The 27,889-nt window shown below is 45.2% G+C and overlaps 1 protein-coding gene across 2 annotated transcripts in view; it reads left to right on the top strand.

Annotated features, from left to right (window-relative positions):
- Positions 1–27,810, top strand: part of BLTP3A (bridge-like lipid transfer protein family member 3A) — a 42,275-nt gene extending 14,465 nt beyond the window's left edge. Inside the window, exons 3-30 of one of the 2 annotated variants that reach the window (XM_075442689.1) lie at positions 1,020–1,058; positions 1,517–1,608; positions 1,820–2,009; positions 2,456–2,596; positions 3,176–3,346; positions 4,450–4,627; positions 5,658–5,744; positions 6,053–6,217; positions 6,732–6,874; positions 7,631–7,772; positions 8,307–8,500; positions 9,235–9,381; positions 9,828–9,968; positions 10,548–10,718; positions 11,822–11,999; positions 13,030–13,116; positions 13,425–13,589; positions 14,104–14,246; positions 15,003–15,144; positions 15,679–15,872; positions 16,607–18,156; positions 18,401–18,597; positions 19,119–19,270; positions 19,372–19,519; positions 20,431–20,702; positions 21,571–21,679; positions 22,261–22,376; positions 23,765–27,810. In XM_075442689.1, coding sequence (XP_075298804.1) covers positions 1,020–1,058; positions 1,517–1,608; positions 1,820–2,009; positions 2,456–2,596; positions 3,176–3,346; positions 4,450–4,627; positions 5,658–5,744; positions 6,053–6,217; positions 6,732–6,874; positions 7,631–7,772; positions 8,307–8,500; positions 9,235–9,381; positions 9,828–9,968; positions 10,548–10,718; positions 11,822–11,999; positions 13,030–13,116; positions 13,425–13,589; positions 14,104–14,246; positions 15,003–15,144; positions 15,679–15,872; positions 16,607–18,156; positions 18,401–18,597; positions 19,119–19,270; positions 19,372–19,519; positions 20,431–20,702; positions 21,571–21,679; positions 22,261–22,376; positions 23,765–23,890 — 5,580 coding nt within the window. In that variant the 3' untranslated portion in view covers positions 23,891–27,810. The remainder of the gene's footprint in view (positions 1–1,019; positions 1,059–1,516; positions 1,609–1,819; positions 2,010–2,455; positions 2,597–3,175; positions 3,347–4,449; positions 4,628–5,657; positions 5,745–6,052; positions 6,218–6,731; positions 6,875–7,630; positions 7,773–8,306; positions 8,501–9,234; positions 9,382–9,827; positions 9,969–10,547; positions 10,719–11,821; positions 12,000–13,029; positions 13,117–13,424; positions 13,590–14,103; positions 14,247–15,002; positions 15,145–15,678; positions 15,873–16,606; positions 18,157–18,400; positions 18,598–19,118; positions 19,271–19,371; positions 19,520–20,430; positions 20,703–21,570; positions 21,680–22,260; positions 22,377–23,764) is intronic. The other variant, XM_075442690.1, reaches the window with a different exon arrangement.
- Positions 27,811–27,889: the final 79 nt, after the last annotated feature.

Genomic DNA, 27,889 nt, shown 5'->3' on the forward strand with positions numbered 1-27,889 from the left:
GTTTTCTGTATCGTCCCTCATCCCCACTGACTTTTTTTTTAACACTGAAGAAGTAACACAGACCTCCAGCAGGAGTAGGAAGCAGAGAGAAATGGAGTGCAGTTCTCTGAAAGCCTAATTATGCTGTGAGGTATTGTAAAAATAAACCACACTCAAGTCTTCGTTGTTGAAAATGCAATTTGTAGGAACTGCCTGAATAGTGCATGTGAAGAGCTGCCCTCTGCACTCAGTCAATGCCCACAGTTACCCATTCACACGCATAATCACTGAAATAGTGCATGTGCTTGCGGTTGTACTTCTGTACACTGAACTCTCTTACAAGTTTTTCCTCCTTTTGCTTTTTAGAGCAAAAAACCAATTTTTTTTTTCCAGTTTATGTGAAATGCCAGATTAAATAAGCTCAGTTGGTACTAACTATAGTTGCATTACACGAAGGCAAAAGTTTTTGGTATGTCAAAGAGACTTGCTACAAAAGAAATATCGTTCTACTCTGCCAAGTGACAATAAAAGTGAGCCTGCTTTGCTTGTCTGATCCACTCTGCTTTTAAAGTCAGATCTGCTTAATTTAGTAACAAACATTTGTGCTCCCTCCTGTGAGAATTGCAGAAGAAGTGTTGCTGTAAGAAAATAAAATGGATCTCTTTGGTTTGTGCACAGTCTTCAAAAGAGTTACCTGACTTCCAGTAACAGCAGCTATTAATTGTAAACGCTTTAAGGACAAGAATATTCTTCATAAAGAAATATGAAAAATTGGAATTTGGCCTGCAGACTATCTGTTACTTGTGATATGTGTGAGATCCAAAAGCTAAGCTCAATTTACAGGTCTAGCATCTGGAATGTCTTTCCACTTGTCTGTGTCAGCCTGTTTGACCTGGACTTGTCAAGACATGGTGGATTGTCATTGTGGTTGTTTCTCAGAAAAATGGGGCTCAAATGGTTTCCTGCAATTTCTCAAACTTTCCAGTGTGAAGAGAACTCTTGTAACCTCAACTTTTTTTTTTTTTTTTTTTTTTTTCCAGATCCAGTGGACAAAGCTGAAAACACACCCAATCTGCCTGGTAATGTTTCCTCTCTTGTTCATTCGTTTCCTTCTTTACTTGAGAAAAATTCTGCAGAGGAAAACTGTGAAGTGCATATTCAAATTTTCATTTGACCTAAATCCTCTAGGCCCTTAGCACATAGGGGAAGGGGAGTTCTGAGAATAGTCCTGCTTGGCGATGAGTGACCTCCCATGAGACCCACATTTCAGTACAGGATGGAGCTGGGCTGAGCTCTCAGTGAAGTCCAGGGCAACCTTGTGCCTGGTTTTTGTTGTCTGATTTTCTCCCACTTCTGGGAATTCAGATTACCCAACGATCCTGGCACTGGTGATGTGAGAGCTTTAGCACGTGAGATTCTTGGAAAGGCTTGAGACTCCAGAGATGGGTTATCCCTGCCCTGGAGTCACAGACCAGGCTGGTAGGCTGAGCTTGCATCTCGGTCTTGTATTTATGGCTCCCATGTTCTGTCTTTACAGTACCTGGATAAAGTGGAGGTAGAGATGCGAACATGTGAAGAGCCTCGGCCACCCAATGGACAGTCTCCCATTGCTCTTGCTGCAGGTCAAAGGTCAGACCCTGAGCCCTGTGGTTTCTTTCTGACATGTTACTGGGGTGTGAGTGGCCGTTGTTCTTGCTGGTTAACCACTGGCCTCTCCGCACGCACATTTGAGTAGTTGTAATATTGCTTATAAACCTTGGAGTCTTTCTGTATGTAGTCTTAATTCTACCAGGCCTTTTGTTGTAATAGGTGATGACTTTGAGGGATTTTCTCTTTGCAGTGAATATGGCTTTGCTGAAAAGGTTGTGGAGGGGATGTTTATTGTTGTCAATTCCATCACCATCAAGATTCACTCCAAGGCCTTTCATGCTTCTTTTGAGCTATGGCAGCTCCAAGGCTACAGTGTAAACCCAAACTGGCAACAGAGCGACTTGCGACTCACCCGCATTACTGATCCGCAGAGAGGAGAGGTAACGAGTCATCTTATGTTGCCTGTCGTAATGTGCATGGAAGAGTGGCACTTGTGCTACCCCAGTTCTCTGGGGTGATCAGGCTGTTCTCTGAATTCTCATACAGTGATGGTAGGGGCCTTCGGTGAGCTTGCCTACCGTTTGCTGGAATGGGGTGGCCAAGGGCTGAATTGTGTTCAGAGCTTTCTGTGAGCTCTTCTAATCTGAGAGAATGAAACTGGAGAAGCTCTGAATGCCCTTGTGGTTTGTCTGGTTTTAAACTCAGTGTGAGAGGGGGTTCGATGTTACCTGGGACATGATTTTGTTTTTGTACTGGGATCACGGAAGAAAAGTGTGGTGAGTGATTTTCTGTGGCCTTGTTTCATTCCATGTATTCTAAGCATTTAGTGTGATCCTTGAAGTTGTTGAAAATCTCAGCATTTTCCTATTTTTCTCCTTCTGGGTAGGTTTTGACATTCAAAGAGCTCACCTGGCAGACACTTCGGATAGAAGCAGATGCCACTGACAGTGGCGATCAGGATCCTGTTACTACTCCTCTGAGACTCATTACCAACCAGGGGAGGATCCAGATCTCTCTCAAGAGACGGGTGAGAGTTTCCTCCATACTTTGTGGATACAGTCTCACTGCTTGGTGCAGTGATGATGCATATTTCCTCCCACGTTCCGCAGCAACCGTTCTTTTCCTTCACAAGTGCTGAGCCCAAGCTGCTGTACTGCTCTGTGTTTTCTCTGGGAGACAGCTGTGTTCTTACCAAATGTCAAAGCAGTTTGTTTCCCAGGGGAGGATAACATGTATGGAGTGAGTTTTAAATCCGTTGGAACATCACAAGGACAGCTGTCATGTCTTTATTAGGAGATTAAAGCCTGGTAGCCTTATTTTTAGCTGTCAATGGAAATGTGATGAAGAGTAGATTAAAAAAATTAAATGGTTTTTATTTTTTCTTGTATCAAAATCAGTAATCAGTTGTCCTCCTAAAGAGGAGGTAGCTCTGACTACTTTCCTTCTCAGAGGAGGTACTGTGGACATCCACCAGATGAGTTAACTTCTCTCTCAGATCTGAATTTCGGAGCAGCATCTCTTGTTTCTGCTACAGCTTCTGTGTATTATGACGAATATGTGTATATGATTGCAATTCTTTAAAGTCCTTGACTACTTGCTGTTTCAGACCAAAGATTGCAACGTGGTGGCGTCTAAGTTGATGTTTCTGCTTGATGACCTGCTCTGGGTGCTGACAGACTCTCAACTGAAAGCAATGATGAAATATGCAGAGTCTCTGAGTGAAGCCATGGAGAAGTCTGCCCAGCAGAGGAAAAGCTTGGCACCGGAGTCCGTACAGGTGAGTGAGTCATCATTGAGATGTTGGTCTGCCAGGAGAAAGGAAAAGTCAAGGTGAAAGAGATGGTTTCTGTTTGTGTGGCATCTGGCCCTTGCTCACAGAGCATCTCCCTGATGGGAACTGGTAGGCTTACCTGGTGTCAGGTCAGCATCACGTGGACTGTGGGCTGTTGTTGGATAACGAAGTGACCAGAGGAGTTGGATTCATTGCCAATAAACATTAGAGAGTGTTCATACGTAGTCACAGGCTAGATTCTGTCTGATGGCCGGGAAGATGTGGTGTTAAGTTGCATGGCTTCCTGGATTTGGCTGGCATGTGGAAAGTTGCAGAGGGTCCCACGAGGATTTGATTTGGTAACAGGCAATGAATATGTTCTAGAAATAATCTTTTATGCCTCTGAATGACAATCTGCGGAGGCCTGGGTGAAGGGACTGGTGTAATAAATTATGACGTAAAACCATAGTGAGCTGTGATGCTCAGGCGTAAACATTGGCATCCAATTGTTGTTGTTTGGGTTTCTTTTTTTCTTCCTAATACTCTGGAGAGAGCTCTTGATTTTGCAATTGTTCTTTGGTTCGCATATAGCTAATCAGTGTACGAGAACCTTAGAACAGCTGCTTCTGCCAGTAACCTTGAACTTCCCTTACCAGTTCTTTGTTTCCAAAATGCTGTGCTGAGTAATTGTGTGACTAAGGTGATGGAATAAAGACATAGGGCAGAGGACAAAAGATGTTTTCAGAGACAAGGATGAGGGAAGAGGAATATCGCTGCTGGTGGTGGAAGCTCTGGGGAAGGAGAGCCATGCGCATAATGCAGTGGGATTACGTAGAAGGGGGACCAGGAATACTTAGCCCTTTTTATCCGGGAGTCTTAAAGCATATTGCAAGATGTAGAGGAAGCAAAACAACAGACAAAGAATTGTCCTCGTGAGAACATAGGAAAGGATCCAGATTTCTGGACTCCCAATTCAATTTCTATAAATTGATGCCTTGCAGTCTGGAATATTGCATGGGTTGTTTTTAATTGCATTATAACCTCTTTTTTCTTTTGTTTTTTTTTCTTTCTTTCTATTAGTTCTTACCGAGCTTGTTTCTCTCTAATAGATCACACCACCTGCTCCAAGTACCCAGCAGTCCTGGTCTCAGCCATTTGGAGTCAGCCCAAATGCAAGTAGCATTGGTCAATACTTTGATAAGCATGACATGAAAGAGTCATCATACCACCTTCTCATCTCACGCTTGGATCTGCATATCTGTGATGACAGCCACACTCGAGAGTCAGGTAACTGAGAGCAGCAGGAAGAGGACACTGCAGGAGGAAAACATTAATCTGGTCATCAGTTTTCTCTCTTAAGGGAGGATTTTCTTCTTGAAAACAAGCATCTTCCATGCTACTGTTTCGCAGTGAGGCAACAGGCAGTTGTTCAGGCTGATGGACAGATCAGTTCTGTGTGTCTGAACTAGGTATGGGAAAATCTTTCTTGGGTCCCTGGGACAAACCTGGGGAAGTCCATCAGTGGATGTGGTTGTCAGTGACCTAGTTGAAGTCATAGAGGATGTGCTCTAGGAACAATCTGTCATGGAGCAATGGGAATAAAGTGTGATCATTCCACTTGGTGAGAAAATGTGTGTTTTGACAGTGCTCAGGACATTCACAGTAGCATAGCTACAAGGATTCTTGGCCAGCTTTAATACACCATTCCCTTGCCTACCATGTTCTTTTCAAGCAAGGCTCTGCTAACTAGTGTCTGTTTTAGTCCTAGCCCCCCCCACTCAGGTATGCTTCTAAATACTTTTTTCTCATTTGAGGCAAATGTACCCCTCTCTTTGTGCACAGACATCTCTGATCCAAGTTGTACGGTTTGCTTTTACACCTATTCCCTAAAAATAAAGAAAAAATCCCCTACCCACTTCCATCACTATTTCAGATATTTTTTAGTTGGTCTGTGTATCACTGTCTCCTGAGCTGCTGTTATCAACATCTTAGCTCAGTTTTGTTGTCTTAGTTTCACTGGCCCTGCCAGCAAATGTTGGAAACACAAGTGCTGGTTGTTGTAGTGGGAAGTGTAATTGATGGGGCCTGGGAAGCAATGGGATCTTGCATTTTGGTATTTGAGAACTGTTGGGCTGTTGCATTCAGTTACCATTTTCCTTCCCTAGGACAGGATTTTGCTACAGCTTTCTAAAAGGTGATAGCCTCACCACAGTGACAATGAATCACTGGCAATCAAAGCAACGTTGTTCTGAATTGTCCTGGGTCAGGACTTGGATTGCAGAGCTGATCGTGATTTTTGTTGTTCTGTTTTCCACAGGCGCTTTGAAGCATGGGATGCTGGGAGGTGCCATGCAGCTGACCTTCAGGAGGATGGCTTTTGACTATTATCCTTTCCACAGGGCAGGTAGGGGAGTGTATGGCCTCCCACCTTGAGAAGGGGGGTGAAAAAGAATTAGAAGAACAGTGATGATACGTGGCTTCAGGCAGGACTGGAAGAAAGGCTACATAAATGACTCGCTGGTAGGACCAGCTCTGTTGTGTGAAAGCCTGCACTTGTTTCACAAGCACTTAGTATGCTGCATATTGCATATTCCAGATGTGGTATCAAGAAAGAGGAGTGCTGTACAGGTTTGCGTATGCATGAGAGGCACAGGAGGGTTGTGTGTATCCAGGAACCTCTTTTTTAAAGCCAGGATATTTGCTTTCATGCAGGAGATGCCTGCAAGCACTGGGTGAGGTACAGCGAAGCAATGGAAACGCGGGGACAGTGGGCACAGAAGTTGGTCAGTGAATTTCAAAGCAAGATTGAGAAGCTTTATGCAGAAATGGACCCTGCATTTTCCAGGACTCCACTTTCCCCCTTCAAAAGGAAACCAGGTAATGGTATTTGATAAAACTCCTAGTAAAGCAGGAGACGTTAACAATTTTGCTCCGTCCAGCAATATCCCTAGTTACCTCTCCCCAGTTTAGCGGGCTGATTTGTGGGTGCAGAAATCCATAGCACACTAACAATCATAAGTATAATGGCAAAAGAAAGTGGCTGTTGTACTGAAATAACACTGCAGCAAGCATGGACAGACTACAGTGGTCACTTTCCTAGCTTGCTTATTGAGTTTCTCCGTAAGTGAGTATTTAAGGAGTAAATTAAATACTTAAAGCCTGGCTGAAGAATGTGCTCTCTTGCTACAGAGCAGACTAATCTTTCACGGTGTTTTTCCCTCAGAAGTCCCAAGTTGCTTTTTTTTTTTTCCTGCCTAGCTGTGCCCATCTGTTTCTAATTTTGGGGCTGTTAATTCTGCTCTGTAAGTGCATACATGTTGGTATTGGTGGTGAAGTTCGCTGCAAAGGAGATGAGTAAAACCCTGCTGGTTCTGCTTTTCCATCCCCGCAGATACTTCATTGAGTCCTCATAGAAGTCCCTTGGAGAAAGGCCGTGTACCTCCCACAAGTTTGCCGCGACTCCGGCACCCTCCCTGGAATCGGCTTCGATCCAGCTGTGTGGTAGTTCGAGTGGATGACTTGGATGTTCACCAGGTAGGGGTTTGAGCAGTGTCTGGAAATGTTAATGACATTTTTTAAAAAGAAATTTAATCTGATACGCTTGAAATAAATCCTGCAAATCCTGTGTCATCAAGACAATTAAAACTCTGCACAGAGAAGCCAAATGTCGTTACTATGTTGCATGTAAAACTTACAAACCGAGTATGAACTGCTGATAATGTTCACGTTCAGAGGAAACTGCGTACATAACCGCGGTTTCTGCACTCTGTGTCTGTTCACATCTAAACTTGCATCGAGCATTAGGCAGGCCCAGAGTAAAAGATTTCATGCATTTGAGAAGTTAATGAGGATATGAATATTTGACAGAGGAGGAATAAGTCTTCCCTCATGCAGGACAGAAAGCATCACTAGATAAAATCAGGCCCTACATCCCTACACCCTGTAACCACTGCAGGAGCGTGATCAGTCCCAGATACTATAGTGGACTTACCAGCGTATTGTTAATCTTGAAGAAAACTGTAATAGATTTGAGTTCTGTTTATTCACATCAACCAGTTTTGGTTGTCATGGCTCTTACTAACAGTGATAGGAGATGTAAAGAACTAAATCCTCTGAAAGGAGAGGAGTTGGCAATATTAGCAGGTAGAAAGAGGTTCTGTTTTTGCTTGAAAGCGGCGTATGTTTGATGTGTAAATGAGATGGATTGAATACAGGAGACTGTGGGGTTACTGGGGCACTTTGTTGTGCCAAATCTGAATTCTGCACAACTGCTTACCGTTGTGTTTTCAGGTTTCTACAGCTGGCCAGCAAAGTAAGAAACCCTCCACCTTGCTTTCATGTAGTAGAAAATTCTTCAAACTTCCTGACCAGGTCTCTGCAATCCATATCGAATTCACAGAGTATTACTTCCCAGACAATCAGGACTTTCCAGGTAATACACCAAGGTTAGCAGCTTCTTTCATAAGTTTATTAAAGAGTCAGTCAACTCCTAATCCTTTCGGTGTGTTAACCCTGTTACGTATTCTCTTGGTGTCCATTTTTATTTAGTTTTCTGATGTTTACCTTTCTAGTTTTTGGGGTTTTTTTTTTGCCTGTGGGAAAGTGGGGTAGAGTTTGCCTGGTGCAAAATGTGGAGGCAAAGTTATGCTTGCAAAACAACGTATCCGGGAAAGTATGGAGAGAGCTGCTGTGTCTGCCCAATTCTTGGGGTGCTACCTTATTGATTAGCACTGGAGTTGGACTGTAGGGTGCTCTAGGTGCTCTGCAGATGGGTTGATGGGAGACCTGGAACACCTCGTTTCTCTGGTACACCACAGTTTCTCCCTTTCATCAAGACATCTGTCTTCCAGTGGGTGTTGAAGCCCTGTACATTGGTATTGTCAGGGCAGGTTGTACACTGAGCTGCAGACCACCTGAAATGTCTTTTCTGCTACTATTAATCTATGTCGATTCTGTTTTGTTCTAGTTCCATGCCCAAACCTGTATGTACAGCTGAATGGCCTGATGCTTACCTTGGATACAGCAAGCATGCTCTGGATAAACCTCTTCTGTCTGGATCTTTATCGCAGCTTGGAGCAGTTCAAAGCCATCTACAAGCTGGAGGACTCAGGCAAGCATGATGAGCATGTTGATGTTCGACTGGATGGCTTCCGGCTGAAGGTACCATTCAGTTCCTTCCTTACCCAATCTACAGTGTTCTCTCCCTCCCGCTTGTGGAAAGAGCATGAGACCAGGACATAGCTGGAGTCCAGAATGGAAAAAAAACCTTTGCCTGTCTCTAACTTTCTTCTGTCTATCACTTGTGTTAGTTTTGTTTTGATCTATGGGCAGTAAAACAAGTGCTTGCATTCTAGTCCAGAGTAGATAAGCAAGTCAGTATTTATGAAAAGAGTTTCAAGGAGAAATTGATGGTTCAAGTAGTCAAAAGTTGTTTTCTGGTCTTTGGAAACCACTTTGACTCTCATACTGTTCCCAGTGGACCTATGTCTGCTGCACTGATGTCCTATGGTGTTTGTCATTGACTACCCTTGTCAGCAGTTTTATGAGGAGGCTTAAAGGCCTGAAAGTGTAGTAAGTCCTTGCAGAAAAAGATCAAAGCAAATGTTGTAAGTTGGGCTGCTATATAAGCCATGAATGGTAAAAGAACCTGAAATAAAACTCAGTTTAAATTCCCTCATGTCTGATTCCTCTTCCCTGATTTGTAAATTTTATTTAATTCTTCATAGAGGGGTAAATTGAGAGTCTAGTCCACCTCTGGGGGTTTTAGTAGAGACTAAGACTTCTCAATTCTTTATATATTCCACAGCTGACCTTCTGTTTAAATGGTCAGGATAAGCCCCTGTTAGTTTCCCTCCTCACCACTTTAACTTGTAATGTCTTTCTTCTCCATGTAGCTTAACATCCCCGTGGAGAAGAAAGTCACTGACCATCAAGATCATGCTTCTTTTGAGCTATGGCAGCTCCAAGGCTACAGTGTAAACCCAAACTGGCAACAGAGCGACTTGCGACTCACCCGCATTACTGATCCGCAGAGAGGAGAGGTAACGAGTCATCTTATGTTGCCTGTCGTAATGTGCATGGAAGAGTGGCACTTGTGCTACCCCAGTTCTCTGGGGTGATCAGGCTGTTCTCTGAATTCTCATACAGTGATGGTAGGGGCCTTCGGTGAGCTTGCCTACCGTTTGCTGGAATGGGGTGGCCAAGGGCTGAATTGTGTTCAGAGCTTTCTGTGAGCTCTTCTAATCTGAGAGAATGAAACTGGAGAAGCTCTGAATGCCCTTGTGGTTTGTCTGGTTTTAAACTCAGTGTGAGAGGGGGTTCGATGTTACCTGGGACATGATTTTGTTTTTGTACTGGGATCACGGAAGAAAAGTGTGGTGAGTGATTTTCTGTGGCCTTGTTTCATTCCATGTATTCTAAGCATTTAGTGTGATCCTTGAAGTTGTTGAAAATCTCAGCATTTTCCTATTTTTCTCCTTCTGGGTAGGTTTTGACATTCAAAGAGCTCACCTGGCAGACACTTCGGATAGAAGCAGATGCCACTGACAGTGGCGATCAGGATCCTGTTACTACTCCTCTGAGACTCATTACCAACCAGGGGAGGATCCAGATCTCTCTCAAGAGACGGGTGAGAGTTTCCTCCATACTTTGTGGATACAGTCTCACTGCTTGGTGCAGTGATGATGCATATTTCCTCCCACGTTCCGCAGCAACCGTTCTTTTCCTTCACAAGTGCTGAGCCCAAGCTGCTGTACTGCTCTGTGTTTTCTCTGGGAGACAGCTGTGTTCTTACCAAATGTCAAAGCAGTTTGTTTCCCAGGGGAGGATAACATGTATGGAGTGAGTTTTAAATCCGTTGGAACATCACAAGGACAGCTGTCATGTCTTTATTAGGAGATTAAAGCCTGGTAGCCTTATTTTTAGCTGTCAATGGAAATGTGATGAAGAGTAGATTAAAAAAATTAAATGGTTTTTATTTTTTCTTGTATCAAAATCAGTAATCAGTTGTCCTCCTAAAGAGGAGGTAGCTCTGACTACTTTCCTTCTCAGAGGAGGTACTGTGGACATCCACCAGATGAGTTAACTTCTCTCTCAGATCTGAATTTCGGAGCAGCATCTCTTGTTTCTGCTACAGCTTCTGTGTATTATGACGAATATGTGTATATGATTGCAATTCTTTAAAGTCCTTGACTACTTGCTGTTTCAGACCAAAGATTGCAACGTGGTGGCGTCTAAGTTGATGTTTCTGCTTGATGACCTGCTCTGGGTGCTGACAGACTCTCAACTGAAAGCAATGATGAAATATGCAGAGTCTCTGAGTGAAGCCATGGAGAAGTCTGCCCAGCAGAGGAAAAGCTTGGCACCGGAGTCCGTACAGGTGAGTGAGTCATCATTGAGATGTTGGTCTGCCAGGAGAAAGGAAAAGTCAAGGTGAAAGAGATGGTTTCTGTTTGTGTGGCATCTGGCCCTTGCTCACAGAGCATCTCCCTGATGGGAACTGGTAGGCTTACCTGGTGTCAGGTCAGCATCACGTGGACTGTGGGCTGTTGTTGGATAACGAAGTGACCAGAGGAGTTGGATTCATTGCCAATAAACATTAGAGAGTGTTCATACGTAGTCACAGGCTAGATTCTGTCTGATGGCCGGGAAGATGTGGTGTTAAGTTGCATGGCTTCCTGGATTTGGCTGGCATGTGGAAAGTTGCAGAGGGTCCCACGAGGATTTGATTTGGTAACAGGCAATGAATATGTTCTAGAAATAATCTTTTATGCCTCTGAATGACAATCTGCGGAGGCCTGGGTGAAGGGACTGGTGTAATAAATTATGACGTAAAACCATAGTGAGCTGTGATGCTCAGGCGTAAACATTGGCATCCAATTGTTGTTGTTTGGGTTTCTTTTTTTCTTCCTAATACTCTGGAGAGAGCTCTTGATTTTGCAATTGTTCTTTGGTTCGCATATAGCTAATCAGTGTACGAGAACCTTAGAACAGCTGCTTCTGCCAGTAACCTTGAACTTCCCTTACCAGTTCTTTGTTTCCAAAATGCTGTGCTGAGTAATTGTGTGACTAAGGTGATGGAATAAAGACATAGGGCAGAGGACAAAAGATGTTTTCAGAGACAAGGATGAGGGAAGAGGAATATCGCTGCTGGTGGTGGAAGCTCTGGGGAAGGAGAGCCATGCGCATAATGCAGTGGGATTACGTAGAAGGGGGACCAGGAATACTTAGCCCTTTTTATCCGGGAGTCTTAAAGCATATTGCAAGATGTAGAGGAAGCAAAACAACAGACAAAGAATTGTCCTCGTGAGAACATAGGAAAGGATCCAGATTTCTGGACTCCCAATTCAATTTCTATAAATTGATGCCTTGCAGTCTGGAATATTGCATGGGTTGTTTTTAATTGCATTATAACCTCTTTTTTCTTTTGTTTTTTTTTCTTTCTTTCTATTAGTTCTTACCGAGCTTGTTTCTCTCTAATAGATCACACCACCTGCTCCAAGTACCCAGCAGTCCTGGTCTCAGCCATTTGGAGTCAGCCCAAATGCAAGTAGCATTGGTCAATACTTTGATAAGCATGACATGAAAGAGTCATCATACCACCTTCTCATCTCACGCTTGGATCTGCATATCTGTGATGACAGCCACACTCGAGAGTCAGGTAACTGAGAGCAGCAGGAAGAGGACACTGCAGGAGGAAAACATTAATCTGGTCATCAGTTTTCTCTCTTAAGGGAGGATTTTCTTCTTGAAAACAAGCATCTTCCATGCTACTGTTTCGCAGTGAGGCAACAGGCAGTTGTTCAGGCTGATGGACAGATCAGTTCTGTGTGTCTGAACTAGGTATGGGAAAATCTTTCTTGGGTCCCTGGGACAAACCTGGGGAAGTCCATCAGTGGATGTGGTTGTCAGTGACCTAGTTGAAGTCATAGAGGATGTGCTCTAGGAACAATCTGTCATGGAGCAATGGGAATAAAGTGTGATCATTCCACTTGGTGAGAAAATGTGTGTTTTGACAGTGCTCAGGACATTCACAGTAGCATAGCTACAAGGATTCTTGGCCAGCTTTAATACACCATTCCCTTGCCTACCATGTTCTTTTCAAGCAAGGCTCTGCTAACTAGTGTCTGTTTTAGTCCTAGCCCCCCCCACTCAGGTATGCTTCTAAATACTTTTTTCTCATTTGAGGCAAATGTACCCCTCTCTTTGTGCACAGACATCTCTGATCCAAGTTGTACGGTTTGCTTTTACACCTATTCCCTAAAAATAAAGAAAAAATCCCCTACCCACTTCCATCACTATTTCAGATATTTTTTAGTTGGTCTGTGTATCACTGTCTCCTGAGCTGCTGTTATCAACATCTTAGCTCAGTTTTGTTGTCTTAGTTTCACTGGCCCTGCCAGCAAATGTTGGAAACACAAGTGCTGGTTGTTGTAGTGGGAAGTGTAATTGATGGGGCCTGGGAAGCAATGGGATCTTGCATTTTGGTATTTGAGAACTGTTGGGCTGTTGCATTCAGTTACCATTTTCCTTCCCTAGGACAGGATTTTGCTACAGCTTTCTAAAAGGTGATAGCCTCACCACAGTGACAATGAATCACTGGCAATCAAAGCAACGTTGTTCTGAATTGTCCTGGGTCAGGACTTGGATTGCAGAGCTGATCGTGATTTTTGTTGTTCTGTTTTCCACAGGCGCTTTGAAGCATGGGATGCTGGGAGGTGCCATGCAGCTGACCTTCAGGAGGATGGCTTTTGACTATTATCCTTTCCACAGGGCAGGTAGGGGAGTGTATGGCCTCCCACCTTGAGAAGGGGGGTGAAAAAGAATTAGAAGAACAGTGATGATACGTGGCTTCAGGCAGGACTGGAAGAAAGGCTACATAAATGACTCGCTGGTAGGACCAGCTCTGTTGTGTGAAAGCCTGCACTTGTTTCACAAGCACTTAGTATGCTGCATATTGCATATTCCAGATGTGGTATCAAGAAAGAGGAGTGCTGTACAGGTTTGCGTATGCATGAGAGGCACAGGAGGGTTGTGTGTATCCAGGAACCTCTTTTTTAAAGCCAGGATATTTGCTTTCATGCAGGAGATGCCTGCAAGCACTGGGTGAGGTACAGCGAAGCAATGGAAACGCGGGGACAGTGGGCACAGAAGTTGGTCAGTGAATTTCAAAGCAAGATTGAGAAGCTTTATGCAGAAATGGACCCTGCATTTTCCAGGACTCCACTTTCCCCCTTCAAAAGGAAACCAGGTAATGGTATTTGATAAAACTCCTAGTAAAGCAGGAGACGTTAACAATTTTGCTCCGTCCAGCAATATCCCTAGTTACCTCTCCCCAGTTTAGCGGGCTGATTTGTGGGTGCAGAAATCCATAGCACACTAACAATCATAAGTATAATGGCAAAAGAAAGTGGCTGTTGTACTGAAATAACACTGCAGCAAGCATGGACAGACTACAGTGGTCACTTTCCTAGCTTGCTTATTGAGTTTCTCCGTAAGTGAGTATTTAAGGAGTAAATTAAATACTTAAAGCCTGGCTGAAGAATGTGCTCTCTTGCTACAGAGCAGACTAATCTTTCACGGTGTTTTTCCCTCAGAAGTCCCAAGTTGCTTTTTTTTTTTTCCTGCCTAGCTGTGCCCATCTGTTTCTAATTTTGGGGCTGTTAATTCTGCTCTGTAAGTGCATACATGTTGGTATTGGTGGTGAAGTTCGCTGCAAAGGAGATGAGTAAAACCCTGCTGGTTCTGCTTTTCCATCCCCGCAGATACTTCATTGAGTCCTCATAGAAGTCCCTTGGAGAAAGGCCGTGTACCTCCCACAAGTTTGCCGCGACTCCGGCACCCTCCCTGGAATCGGCTTCGATCCAGCTGTGTGGTAGTTCGAGTGGATGACTTGGATGTTCACCAGGTAGGGGTTTGAGCAGTGTCTGGAAATGTTAATGACATTTTTTAAAAAGAAATTTAATCTGATACGCTTGAAATAAATCCTGCAAATCCTGTGTCATCAAGACAATTAAAACTCTGCACAGAGAAGCCAAATGTCGTTACTATGTTGCATGTAAAACTTACAAACCGAGTATGAACTGCTGATAATGTTCACGTTCAGAGGAAACTGCGTACATAACCGCGGTTTCTGCACTCTGTGTCTGTTCACATCTAAACTTGCATCGAGCATTAGGCAGGCCCAGAGTAAAAGATTTCATGCATTTGAGAAGTTAATGAGGATATGAATATTTGACAGAGGAGGAATAAGTCTTCCCTCATGCAGGACAGAAAGCATCACTAGATAAAATCAGGCCCTACATCCCTACACCCTGTAACCACTGCAGGAGCGTGATCAGTCCCAGATACTATAGTGGACTTACCAGCGTATTGTTAATCTTGAAGAAAACTGTAATAGATTTGAGTTCTGTTTATTCACATCAACCAGTTTTGGTTGTCATGGCTCTTACTAACAGTGATAGGAGATGTAAAGAACTAAATCCTCTGAAAGGAGAGGAGTTGGCAATATTAGCAGGTAGAAAGAGGTTCTGTTTTTGCTTGAAAGCGGCGTATGTTTGATGTGTAAATGAGATGGATTGAATACAGGAGACTGTGGGGTTACTGGGGCACTTTGTTGTGCCAAATCTGAATTCTGCACAACTGCTTACCGTTGTGTTTTCAGGTTTCTACAGCTGGCCAGCAAAGTAAGAAACCCTCCACCTTGCTTTCATGTAGTAGAAAATTCTTCAAACTTCCTGACCAGGTCTCTGCAATCCATATCGAATTCACAGAGTATTACTTCCCAGACAATCAGGACTTTCCAGGTAATACACCAAGGTTAGCAGCTTCTTTCATAAGTTTATTAAAGAGTCAGTCAACTCCTAATCCTTTCGGTGTGTTAACCCTGTTACGTATTCTCTTGGTGTCCATTTTTATTTAGTTTTCTGATGTTTACCTTTCTAGTTTTTGGGGTTTTTTTTTTGCCTGTGGGAAAGTGGGGTAGAGTTTGCCTGGTGCAAAATGTGGAGGCAAAGTTATGCTTGCAAAACAACGTATCCGGGAAAGTATGGAGAGAGCTGCTGTGTCTGCCCAATTCTTGGGGTGCTACCTTATTGATTAGCACTGGAGTTGGACTGTAGGGTGCTCTAGGTGCTCTGCAGATGGGTTGATGGGAGACCTGGAACACCTCGTTTCTCTGGTACACCACAGTTTCTCCCTTTCATCAAGACATCTGTCTTCCAGTGGGTGTTGAAGCCCTGTACATTGGTATTGTCAGGGCAGGTTGTACACTGAGCTGCAGACCACCTGAAATGTCTTTTCTGCTACTATTAATCTATGTCGATTCTGTTTTGTTCTAGTTCCATGCCCAAACCTGTATGTACAGCTGAATGGCCTGATGCTTACCTTGGATACAGCAAGCATGCTCTGGATAAACCTCTTCTGTCTGGATCTTTATCGCAGCTTGGAGCAGTTCAAAGCCATCTACAAGCTGGAGGACTCAGGCAAGCATGATGAGCATGTTGATGTTCGACTGGATGGCTTCCGGCTGAAGGTACCATTCAGTTCCTTCCTTACCCAATCTACAGTGTTCTCTCCCTCCCGCTTGTGGAAAGAGCATGAGACCAGGACATAGCTGGAGTCCAGAATGGAAAAAAAACCTTTGCCTGTCTCTAACTTTCTTCTGTCTATCACTTGTGTTAGTTTTGTTTTGATCTATGGGCAGTAAAACAAGTGCTTGCATTCTAGTCCAGAGTAGATAAGCAAGTCAGTATTTATGAAAAGAGTTTCAAGGAGAAATTGATGGTTCAAGTAGTCAAAAGTTGTTTTCTGGTCTTTGGAAACCACTTTGACTCTCATACTGTTCCCAGTGGACCTATGTCTGCTGCACTGATGTCCTATGGTGTTTGTCATTGACTACCCTTGTCAGCAGTTTTATGAGGAGGCTTAAAGGCCTGAAAGTGTAGTAAGTCCTTGCAGAAAAAGATCAAAGCAAATGTTGTAAGTTGGGCTGCTATATAAGCCATGAATGGTAAAAGAACCTGAAATAAAACTCAGTTTAAATTCCCTCATGTCTGATTCCTCTTCCCTGATTTGTAAATTTTATTTAATTCTTCATAGAGGGGTAAATTGAGAGTCTAGTCCACCTCTGGGGGTTTTAGTAGAGACTAAGACTTCTCAATTCTTTATATATTCCACAGCTGACCTTCTGTTTAAATGGTCAGGATAAGCCCCTGTTAGTTTCCCTCCTCACCACTTTAACTTGTAATGTCTTTCTTCTCCATGTAGCTTAACATCCCCGTGGAGAAGAAAGTCACTGACCATCAAGATCGTCCACAGACACTCTGCGTTTGCGCATCGGAGATGACTGCCACCAACACCCGCCACGCTCCCTTCTGCAGCTGTCAGGACCTCCAGAGCCTCTTCCGTAAATTTGCCAGTTCAGAATTCTTCCACTCCAGCTACACTAAGTTCCCAAGGTCTCAGGATAATTTCAGCCTCCTCCACACCCTTTTCTTGCGCCATGCGTATGAGGTGGATGATAGGCCTCAGAAGCACACAGGCTTTCCCCAGTTACTACACAAAACCTCTGCTTCTGAGGATCTATGGTCTATGAATTTCACTGAGCTTTTCCTGGACTTCGAGGGGGCTGAAAGCTCAAAAGGCAGAGCCCTTAGCTTTATTGACCCTTTTCCCCTTTCTGTTTGGGCCTGCCTTCCCAAGAGATGGGGGCAAGCTCAGATATCTAAACGACAGCAACTGGCCACCTCCGAGTTGAAAATCAAGCCTTCTGCCAGCTTTAGTAATCACTCCAAAAATGAGAACCTTTCCAAAGAACATGGGGTTTGTCAAAGATCAAAGACTGACCAGGATCTGAAGAACATCTACAAGGCCCCAGAGACAATGGATGTCTTGGGAGAATCTGAATGTGAAATTGATGATGGAGTAGATGATAAAGAGCTGGAAGCCTCTGCTGATATCCATGTGCTTGTGTCCTCATCTGTTCATGTCAAAGTTCGGCTCAACCACTACCAATACTTGGTGCTGCTCAGGATGAAAGAAGTTCTGCAAACACTACAGGAGCAGTTGGCCCAAGATACCCAGGAAGCAACTGGCTCTCCTTTAGAACCTGTGTCTGCTTGTGTAGGAGTTCTCTTCCATAGTGCTGAAGTGGCCCTACTCATGAACCCTGCACAGGGGTCCATCTTGGAACCCAGATCCCTTGGCTCAGACACAACAAGCCTGATTGAATCTGAGCTCTCACCTTCAGACAGCAAGGAGGGACTGGCGGCTGAAGAGAAGGAGCTGAAATCGGAGACCGGTTCAGAGAAGGAAGTATGCAGTACCTCAGAGGTCCCAGAGGACAGTGGGATTGAAAATACGGGTACCAGTGTAAGCAGCGTACCGCTGGAGAGACTCCCAAGATCTGCAAGTGATGGAGCTCTGAGTACAGTTCCACATAGTCAGAGCATAGAGGAGAAATGTTTGATAGAGGAAGCACATGAAGCTGTGGAAGCCCTGGTTGCAGAAAGACCAGCAGAGACCAGCAGCCACCCTCAGAGCCCTCCTGCCCTCCCTTCTAGCCCAACCTCAGACACGCAGCCCCTGGGGAGAGGAAACATCACTCTCAATGGCCAGGCAGAACTCGTCCCTTTGAAGAACATCGAGGTGGAGTTGACTAGTGCACTGCATATCACAAAGGATGCCACGAAGGAAGCTCTGCATGTGACTATGGACCTCACCAAAGAAGCCATGTCTATAACAAAAGATGCCCTGAGCCTGAGCCGGGAGAAGATGACCTCCACCATGCAGAAAATGCTCTCTCTTCCCCCAGCCAAGTGAGTGGGCCGTCTTCCCATGCTTCATGACAGCAGCAGCAAGGCTGCTGGGAAGGGGGGAAATGTAGGCTGACTGCTCCCTTTCTTTCCATATAATTTGAATTAGACATAGGTTAGATCTTCATCTCTGGGGGATGGTCTGGGTACACTGGAGTCTGAGTTGCAAGCGTTCAGAGTCCAGCCCAATAGCTGTGTAATCTGGAGGCTAGGCTGTTTGCCTTTATCACTTTTTTTTTTTTTGTAGGGATTCTGTGCCCAAAGCAGAAGAGGGAGCAGTGACTCCGGGCGGGGGTGGCAGCAGCCGAATGCGTTTCTTCTCCATGAAGAGGACAGCATCCCAGCACTCCTTTGACACCACGTCTGTGGATGGCAGTGGCCCTGAGGATGGGTTGTCTGTGGACAGCGATGGCAGCGACGGCTTTGTGATGCTCACGGACTCTGGTAAGAAGCGCTTGGCTTTATCCTCTTCCACACTCTAATTTCCCCGATGGGGTGAAAACCAGCGAACAGTTTTCAGCCATGGGCACCTAAGTCATGCTGTGTTCATATGGAATTCACTTGTGCCACTTCTTCTTTCTGAAGGTCATGAGCAGTTTGCCCACAATGGCTCTTTCTGCTTTTATAGGTGCCTGTTGCTTGAGATAAGGAGTATAAATGAGTGGGGAGGGTGACCGTTGCACATCACAATGGTGTTCTAAGGCATTTGGCCATTACAGCAAGGGCTGTAAATGTGTGCAGGTGGGTGGACGGTACACAACATTTAGGAAGGGTTTAGTAAGGGCTGGTTGGAGATAGGGTACACTGAGCATTTCGGTTGATGTTTTTCACTTCGGCTCTGTATTGCTTTAAATTCATCTGAGGAGCTGGAGAGAGTTCCCTAGGGGGTGGTATAGGCTGATACTGAGATCAAGATTTCTTAAAACCAGAAGAAGAAGAATAGAAAGTTGTCACTTTCATTTCAGAACCCAGCCTGGACCCTCTTCCCCCAGGGCATCTTCTTCATGTCCACAGTGACACAGGCAGCAGAGCAAGCCTGATGGCAGAGGATGAGGGTGGAGTGTCTCCTGAAATAAACAGCTCGACTTCGCAGAGTGAAGACCCCAGCCTTCAGCTGGTCAGAGTTCTGTTCCTTTTCACTCTCACATTGTCTCTAAGTGAATCTGGAAGTGCGGTGGTGTTTGTTTTAATAAGTGAGCTTTTTGTTTGCTGTTTCAGGTGTCTGTCCTTGTGTTGAAGATGAATGAGGTGAACTGTGGAATAGAGGCACGAGGTGATGATTTGTCTGTTGCTTTACAAGTAATGAACGTGGTTCCAGAGCAGCTGAACAACGTTGGAATGTGGCAGTATCTACGTGGCTATCTGGGTGAGAGACCGGCTCCTGGAGTCTGCTGCTTTTATAGCTGCACTTTTATAACTGGCTTTTATAGTGGCCACCCTCAGGGAATATTCCATTTTAACCGGTCCTTCAGTGTTAACATTTAGTGTATTCAGGGTTGAATACGACTTGTTTGTGAGGAAAGGTGGATGCTAAGAATCTTTTTGCCAGTGGTTCAAATCTGATATTTGAAAGATGTTTCCAAAATGCCTATGCAGTTAAGCTCTATAGTGCCTAGTGATCATTGACTGGGATTTTTTTAATTGCTGCTAGGATGCATGAAATTTAATTAAAAGAGTGAATAGAGCTATCTAGGAAAACCCTGGAGTTATTTGTGCCTGAGAATAATGCTTCTGGGCTAGGGTACTTCCCCAGGGCTGAATTCGAATGTAAAAAACAAGCAAACAAACAAAAAACCCAACTCCAAAAAAATACGAAACCAAAAGCAACTACAGCCCAAACATTGAGGTGAAAGCCCGAGCGGTCCTTGGAGCGTTGCTCCCACTTGAGCAGTACTGTCTGTGCCCACGAGGGGGCAAAGTGGCATGCAAGGTTCGGTGACCGTGAGGAGAGTGGGGAGGCTGGTGGGCTCTGGTGAGTGTGTGGTCAATTCGTGTATGTGCAAAACCAAGGGTAGTTTTAAAGTGTGCTGAGATGGTGAGAGGGAGGGGGGCATCAGGAGGCTTAAATGGGCCAGCCCTGGTGTTAGTTCCTGTGCTGTGGACTCTTAGTCGTTTGAAATTTGGATTCATTTCACGTGAAGGAGGATTCCAGACTGCTGTCGTCGTGAACGTGATTCCATTCTGCATCTGGACAGTAAAGGGCTTTTGAAGATACCTATTTTGAGTTTATATCTCATTACTGATGCCATCTTCTGCAATGAGACCTTTCTGCTATAGCTCTAGGAGATCCGGGCACAGAGAAGCCTTCAGTCCCTGAAGCGAGTAAGACCCAACCAGAAGTGTGCTTGCGCCTTGAAGTAGGCCCTAAAGCTGCTGTGCATTCACCACTTGCTGTCCAGAATGGCTTCCTTCACATGCTGGTCCACAGTTACACAGCAGAGCTCTGCATGTCCTTCCTTACCAACCTCGGCCCCTTTCTTGAGGATGAAATAATTCCAGAGGTGATCCCCATGGAGATAGAAGTTGTGGATGCCAGAATCACATTGAAGGTGAGTGTGTGGGGAACCAGAGATTTCCCCCAGGATGGCAGCCTGGGCAGAGCTCGCTTGCTAGGTGCTGCCTGGGAAGGATGCTCTGGGCCTCTGTAGAGGTCCTGTTTTCCTGATGCTGTTTTATTTTGCCTCTGAAAACTGCCTTAGGGATGAATGAGTAGCACAATGGAATTGTTGAGTGATCAGATTGTGGAGAAATGGGAGCCTGACCTCCCGATTCTCTCCCTAGCTTTGTTGATGGCCTGTTTTGCAGACTCAGGGGAAAAAAAAATAAGTACCTGTTCCTCCAAGTGCTGATGTGAAGTGGGAAACATTTGACCTTTTCTGTAAACATTTAGAGAATTACAAATGAAAAACATTATGAAAGAGCTGGTTGATATTTAGGAGGGGGTCACTGACAGTTCTTGATTAAGGCTTTTTGAAACTAATGCTTTGGCTCCACTGACAGGCGGGAACCAGTGTTGCTGCAGAGCAACACTGAAAATCTCCAGACTAAGGGATATTGGCTTTTTTTTTTTTTTTTTTTTTGGCAAAGGAATATTGGCTTAGGGGTTTGAATTGGGAATTTGCAGGATAACTGAGAGAGTGGCCTTCAGGGAGACAGTCGTAGGCATCTCCTCAGCCTTTATTATGGATGTGACAGAACGTTGTTCTGATCTATAGGAATGCTTTCTACACAGATTAAGACTCGCATGCAGCCTTGCCAGGCTTTTCCATATGGTAGGTGACCCTGGTGAGCTCTGGCAGTGCTGCCAATCAGTAATGCTACTCCCGTGAAGGCTGGGGACTAGGGGAATCCTTTGCAGAGTTGCCAGAGCTGTCACAGCAGTTAATCTCTGCTTTGTTTTTGTGTTTTTTTTTCCAGGATGACAGCCCCCGGGTATACCCTACTTCCCCTGGCCCTGTTCCTATCACCTTGGCAGTAGATCACATCGTTGTGAAGCGCAGAGATGATGGGGTGTTCTATCTGTCAGGTCAGCAACATGGGGGAAATGTTTATTTTATTCTCTCTCAGCACCCCCAGGCTGTGCTGGAGGTGGAGTACTCCGCTGCGCCTGGTGCTGGAGGCTGGAACTGAAACGGGAGGGTTGTTGCTGGGATGGATGGGCTCTGGTGTGTGAGCAGTCCCTACCTTCATTCTCTGCAGCCTCTTCTGCCAGAATGGGCAGACAATCTTCTGTCTTCAGTGTAAGCACCCAGGTTCTTTGGCTGCTCTGCTATGTTAACCTCTGGATGCCTCTCTCGTTCTTGCTGCTTTTGTTGTTTTGTTTGGAAAGCAAATTTGATACCTCCGGCAGAACAGTACCTGAAACAACGAACTACCAGCTTGAATTCATGCCTGATGTTTACTTGAGCTCATACTGTCAGGACAGATTACTGCTTCTTCCCTTGCTTGAGTTTCTCCATTTTAAAATGGGAATGAGACTTTTTCCTGTTTAAAAAGAGAGGGGGGGAGAGAGGAAAAAAAGCAAAAAGAGTTAAAGTTACTCTTTTCATCTGGAGAACCCTGTTCTATAAATGTCCACACCTGAATGTTTTCTATGCTTCTTTCCAGCTCTGCAAGGGGAGGGCTCGCCGAAACAGGAAAAACCTGTGTCAATTCTTCAGGAGCAGAAGGCTCCAGCCCAGTGTGTCTCAGCAGCCCCAGCAGCAGGAACACGTGGACTGCAGGTGAGTCACTGCTGCCTGCTGCTGTCGGGACAGCTAGGTAGCTGGCAGTAGGCTGGAAAATGAAGTCTTTTGTCTTCATGTGTTTGCAGTTACTGGTAGGTGTGGTGTGTTGCAGATAGGGACCAAAACACACACGCTTTTTGTGCACAGAAGCAGCCTGTAGCTCCTTTTACAGGCATTCTGACAATTAAGGATACCTTGTCCAGCATAAACCCTCTTGTTCCCTTTCACAAACCCTTTTTTTTTTTCTCCTGATTGGCTCCATCTTCCCACTGTGTCTTGTTCCTTGTTAGAAAAACAGGAATCAGGAGGTTCCCACAAAGAAAGAGATGTTTTGTCAGAGTAGAGTAAGCCTTCGTTCCATTTTGATCCGTATATCTGGAATTCAGATGACTGTTTTATTTTTAAACATGTAGTGTTCATTAATTATAGTTCCAGTTTGATGCCATGTCTACTTGGTAAATTGATCACTTGTTATGGGAAAATATATATTAAGGGAGCAATGGGGCTGACCAGATACAGAACTGGACTGGGACTTTGGATTCGGTTTGTTAGTTGGTGGCACATCGCTTCATTCCTCCGCTGCCTCTGTTCTGTTTAATGCAGAGACTTTCTCTTCTTCCCATTCATAGCAGCTTGTGAAACAGGGCCCTGCCCAGAACTGGAGCACATAAGCATCACAGTCACTGCAGTTTGTTTTCTGATGTTATTGGACCCATTAGGAACAAATGCAATGGCTAAATTCTTGAGTAAAAATATTTCTGACAGCCCAAAGATAAAACTGTCCTGTGCCATGAAACTGCAGTGGGATCTCACTGGCAGTGCTTGAGGACAGAATTAACTTTGTTCATGGAGACAAGGAATGCCAGGCATCTGCTTGCTCCAGCTATCATTTCAATTTTAACAAAGCTTTAGAGGTGTATCAGGAGCCCTTATAAAAGAAGAATGTGGATCAGAGCCCAGTTTTTTGGTGGGTTGTTTTTTTTTTCCATGCTTGCTTTGTGTAGTTGTCTTCAGCCAGAATCACCTAGCTGCTTGGCAGGACAAAACCTTGCCCACTGCAAGTCTTGTTCCTATGGCTAAAAATGTGAAGGGAAGTCTTGGGAGAAAACAGTTGTTAGACAGCCATCACCGGCAGCCTGAGCTGGCTCTAGTGACAGGTATGGAAGTGAGCAGGCTCCAACTGGCAAGTACTTACTCCTGCAGATCAAACTGGGTCAGGCTGTCAGCGAGCTTTGTGTGGTTGTGTCACACAGTGTAATTCATCTCAAAGGCTCCTGCTTTGGTTTTGCTCTTTGAGCAGATCAGTGTAGTCAGATCTGCCCTGCTGCTTACCTTTGGAAACTCCTGGTTTATTTCCCCCCCCCCGCCCCCTCTGTCTCTTGCAGTTAAAGGAAGTGCCAGAGTTGCAAAGAGAGCTTCAGACCATGAAAATAGCCCTTGCAGAAGCCAACATGGACAAGGCTCGCCTTCTGCAGGAAATTAGGAAATACAATCCCCTCTTCCAGCTTTGACAGTGAAGGCACAGGCTGCAGCTGCTCAGGAGCGGAGGCCACCACCAGCACTAAGGCGGCTAGTTTGATTATATTGCTGCTAAACAGGTCACCCTCCTGGAGACCGATCGCCCCAAAGAATGGAAACCAACTGTGATTGCAAAACGAACTTGAAAGAGGGAGAAAGGAAGGAGGACCTGGCTGAGCAACAGGGAAGGAACGAGGAGGAGTTTTCTGTTTGCAGCCACTTTCCTCTGTCCTGGCAGTACGATGCTGCCTCTGTCACTGAACCAGGGCAGGCAGCAGGCAGCCTACAAACGAAAGGTCAGAACCTGGGGGTGATGCCCCGTATCTCTTCATCCGTGGGTGGCAGTGACAGTGTGCTTTCAGCCTTCACCTTTCATGGTAGCATCGAGAGATGGTCTGTGTTGGGGTTTCTGCTTCTTTCAGCCTTCCCTGTTGTGTTCTTGCCCAATCATGCACGCCAAAGAACGCAGAAAAGAGTGTAGTTACTTCACCACATCTGGAGTGACAGAGAATAGGCATGGCAGAAAACATTGTTCAGAGCTGTGATGTGAAAGCACGGGTGCTATCACACAAAAAACAGAAACGTAGGAGGGTGGGTGGGTGTGGGAGATGCAGAAGGGATTTCCCCCCTGTGGAGTAAGGAGGCTACAGCTCACTATTCCCTCAAGAGCAGGGCCAGGACAGTGAAGAAATTCCTTCAGGTTTCTTTTTCCACCAGTAATTCATTGTGTCAAGACAGAATTGGTATTATATTAGACTTAGTCTAGTTCGTTCTCACTTAATCCCCCAATGTTTGGCCTTAATTCCTTTGCGTTTCTGCATCAATAATTTATTTCTTTACAAGGCACTGTTTAAACTTTAATTTCACTTTCAAAGAACGGGGATGAAGGAAGTCGATTAAGCCATGGAATGAGATCACCTATGCATTTTCTTTGGGGTGCATGCTGTCCTCAAACCATTGTATGTATGTGAGTTTCACCAGTGCAGAGCGGGAGAGCAGTACTGGCTGCACAAGGAAGTAGCTGCCTGCTTTCCTACATGGTCGTGTGTTTTCTTAGCACTGAGCTCTTGCCTGGTCTCAAATGTCTGCTAGTGGGGATGTTGGTATGTGCGTGGGGAGAAGGGTGCTGACCAGGCCCCGTCGGTGGAGGCTGACGCCTTTAACTGCTCACTGTGGGGTGGAGGTGAAACAGTAGCTGTTGGGTTGAGCATGGTTTGCGTTCTCACCTTTTCTGGAGCTGCTTCCTGAAGAGGGAGAAGTCTCCGTGGTCAGCGACTGACTTAATTTGTAAAGAAATAGCCTCTACAGGTGTGGAGGGGAAGAAAGCAAGCCCTTGTACAATACAAAGCAAATACTAATTTTGAAAAGTAAAGAAGGAAATGTCATTCATGAACTGCAAGAATCGGATTCGCTCCTGAAGGCGAACTGCTACGTGGTTTCTGGGCTCCGCTCGCCTGGGCGATGCCTGGTGGATGTGCTGAAGGGAGCAGGGGTGAGGGGCCGCTGTGACAGCAGAAGCTGTTCTGGAGCAGCACTTGCTCTGTTCCGATGCAGAAGGGTGTGACTTTCAGCCCTTCTGTGCTATGGGTGAACACCCGTGCCCTCCCCTGCTATACACAGCACCTTTACTGCCTGCAGAGTTTGTCAGATTTTGTCTTATTTCAAACTTTGATACGGATTTTTCCAGATGCATTTTGTGTTTGTGTAAACGTACCATTTCTGGTGCACAGGCTTGTTAGTGCATGTAGATCAGGTAGCGAATGCCACACACTAAGTGCTAGGAAGAGTGACAGATTGTATGTGATTCTCCTTTATTAATCAGACAAAACTTCCCTTGTCTATAAAGGTTAGGTGTTTTCCAAAACTCTAATGGATTTTTCTGGGTTTTTTTCCTATGTAAGCATTACTCCACTGGAATTAGTTTAGCTAAAGTAATACACGATTTTGATCCTGCTCACTATGCAAGGAGCAGCCTCTGATTTACAAGCCATGATGAGTTGAGGCCTGGAAACTACACAAAAGAAAGCAAGTAACCAGGGAATTAAGTTTGTTTTTCCTACTGTGCTCTTATGCACTTGTCCCTTTGCCCAGCTCCGGAGCTGATGAACACTTCCCCTGAACAGGCACTCCCAAGATCATTTTAGTTCTCCTGTAGCTCGAGGGGAAACAGGGACGTATTTACAGCGCTCGGCTGTAGATGTGGAGGCACTGCTGTCTGTGGTTTGTGGAGAGCCAGGAGTGAATTCCTGGTGGTTGTTAGCTTTCACTTTGAAAAAAGAGGGTATGTAAGAGAGGGATGGTGATTAAAACCACTGTCACTCTTCAGATCATCATCTTAATTCCTTGTTTGGCTCCATTAGACTGAAGGTAGCTTCGAGTAGCATTTATTGGAATCAGTCCTCGTTCACTAGGTTTGAGCTGGCAGCGCTGGGGCAGGCTGTGCTGCTGGGCTCCAGGATTCCTGCCAAGCTCCGACTGACCAGTGCCTACAACCAGACACGACAGCGAGAGCCTGACCCTTCCTTCCAGAACCTCGGGAAGCAGGCAGCCAGCAGTGAATTGAAAGGAGGAGTACTTGGCTTTGGCAGAAGCGCGGGAACTGAGCTGCGGGAGGCTTCGTGCTCCCCAGCCACTTCGCCTGGGCTAGCTCTGATGTCTGGGTGCTGTGACTCCTGCCAGCTGCTTCCCCTCCTCTGCGGGAGAGCATCACTGCTCCTTGCTCCTGTTACAGCCAGGCTGTTCTCTCTGGAGCACGTTCCGTGCCCCATCCCCTGCTCCTCGCAGCCTTTGCCAGGACAGATTTGTGGTGCTGCCTGTGATGGAGAATGCACTAGAGCAGCCCGTCAGGCCTGTTCACAAGAGGAAAATGCACTTTAACTTGTTCAGCATCAGCGAGCATCTCCTTCACCAATACTGCCTCGTGCGTAGAATTCAGAAGTAAAAGACCAGGGGTTCCAAATGGCAAGTGATCTTCTGTGGTAAGACTCGTGCTGCGAGTAGCTCTCACAGCACGAGAGAAAGAAGGTAACAAAGCAGCTGCGTCCCTAGACTTGCTGTGACACAAACCTGTGTGCGAACAGCTCACTGTAAGTACCATTACGGCCTGCGCAAAGCCCGCGTCAGCAGGAGCTGAACTTGTAGTCAAACCTTTGCGCTGCTGTGCTTGCTCCCTCTTCCTGCGTGAAGCAAGACCTACGAGAATGCTTGCCTTAGGTGGAATGCAATGGTATCCTTACTTTTTATTCACTAATTGCTTGAAAAGGGGAGGTTTCTCTTTTCTCTCAAATGCTCATGACTCTGTTGGAGTAGGTGTCCAGCTTCACCTTCAGCCAGCTTGGGCAATGAGTAGGGTGCACAGGTTTTTCTCGGAGGTGGTGCCTACTTGCTGTGTCACACAGCTCCTTACCGCTCCCTCCCACGTGTGCAGACTGAACAGAGCTGGGGTCAGGTTGTTTACAGCAAACTTCTTGCTCCAGCAACTTAAGTCTACTGGTTTTGTTTAAGAGTTAAAGCACTTCCATTGTTTTAAGTACTGTAAAACAAAATCCACTTCCTTTGTACAAGGCATATGTGTGGGAGGACAAAAACTCCCCCCCTCTCCACTGATGATGATTAGCAAAGTTTACTTTTTAGAGCCTTTTAAGGACTCTTTCTATGTTATGATGAGAGCCAACTTAATCCTTTGTGTAACTACACTACAGTTACCCTAGGAAGAGCACATGGCCTCAGCATCTTTTACATTTAGTTACAAGCAGCGTGCTCACAGGGGATTACTGTATGTACAGGTGGGTAATGTGCAAGTCTGAACTTGAACTGAATTTTAAGCAGTATTGGAACTTTGTTGCAGTGTATTTCCACTCATGCATTTATTGGTTCTATGAACCATAAAAAGAAATTAAACTTGTTAACCTCCTTCCAGGCTCGTGCTTTCTTTTCCCTCCCTTCTCCTCCTCCTTCACCTTCCTCACTGTAGTTTTCTAGACAGCTCTATA

This window comes from Opisthocomus hoazin, chromosome 25, assembly GCF_030867145.1.
Source record: "Opisthocomus hoazin isolate bOpiHoa1 chromosome 25, bOpiHoa1.hap1, whole genome shotgun sequence".
Lineage (NCBI taxonomy): Eukaryota > Metazoa > Chordata > Aves > Opisthocomiformes > Opisthocomidae > Opisthocomus > Opisthocomus hoazin.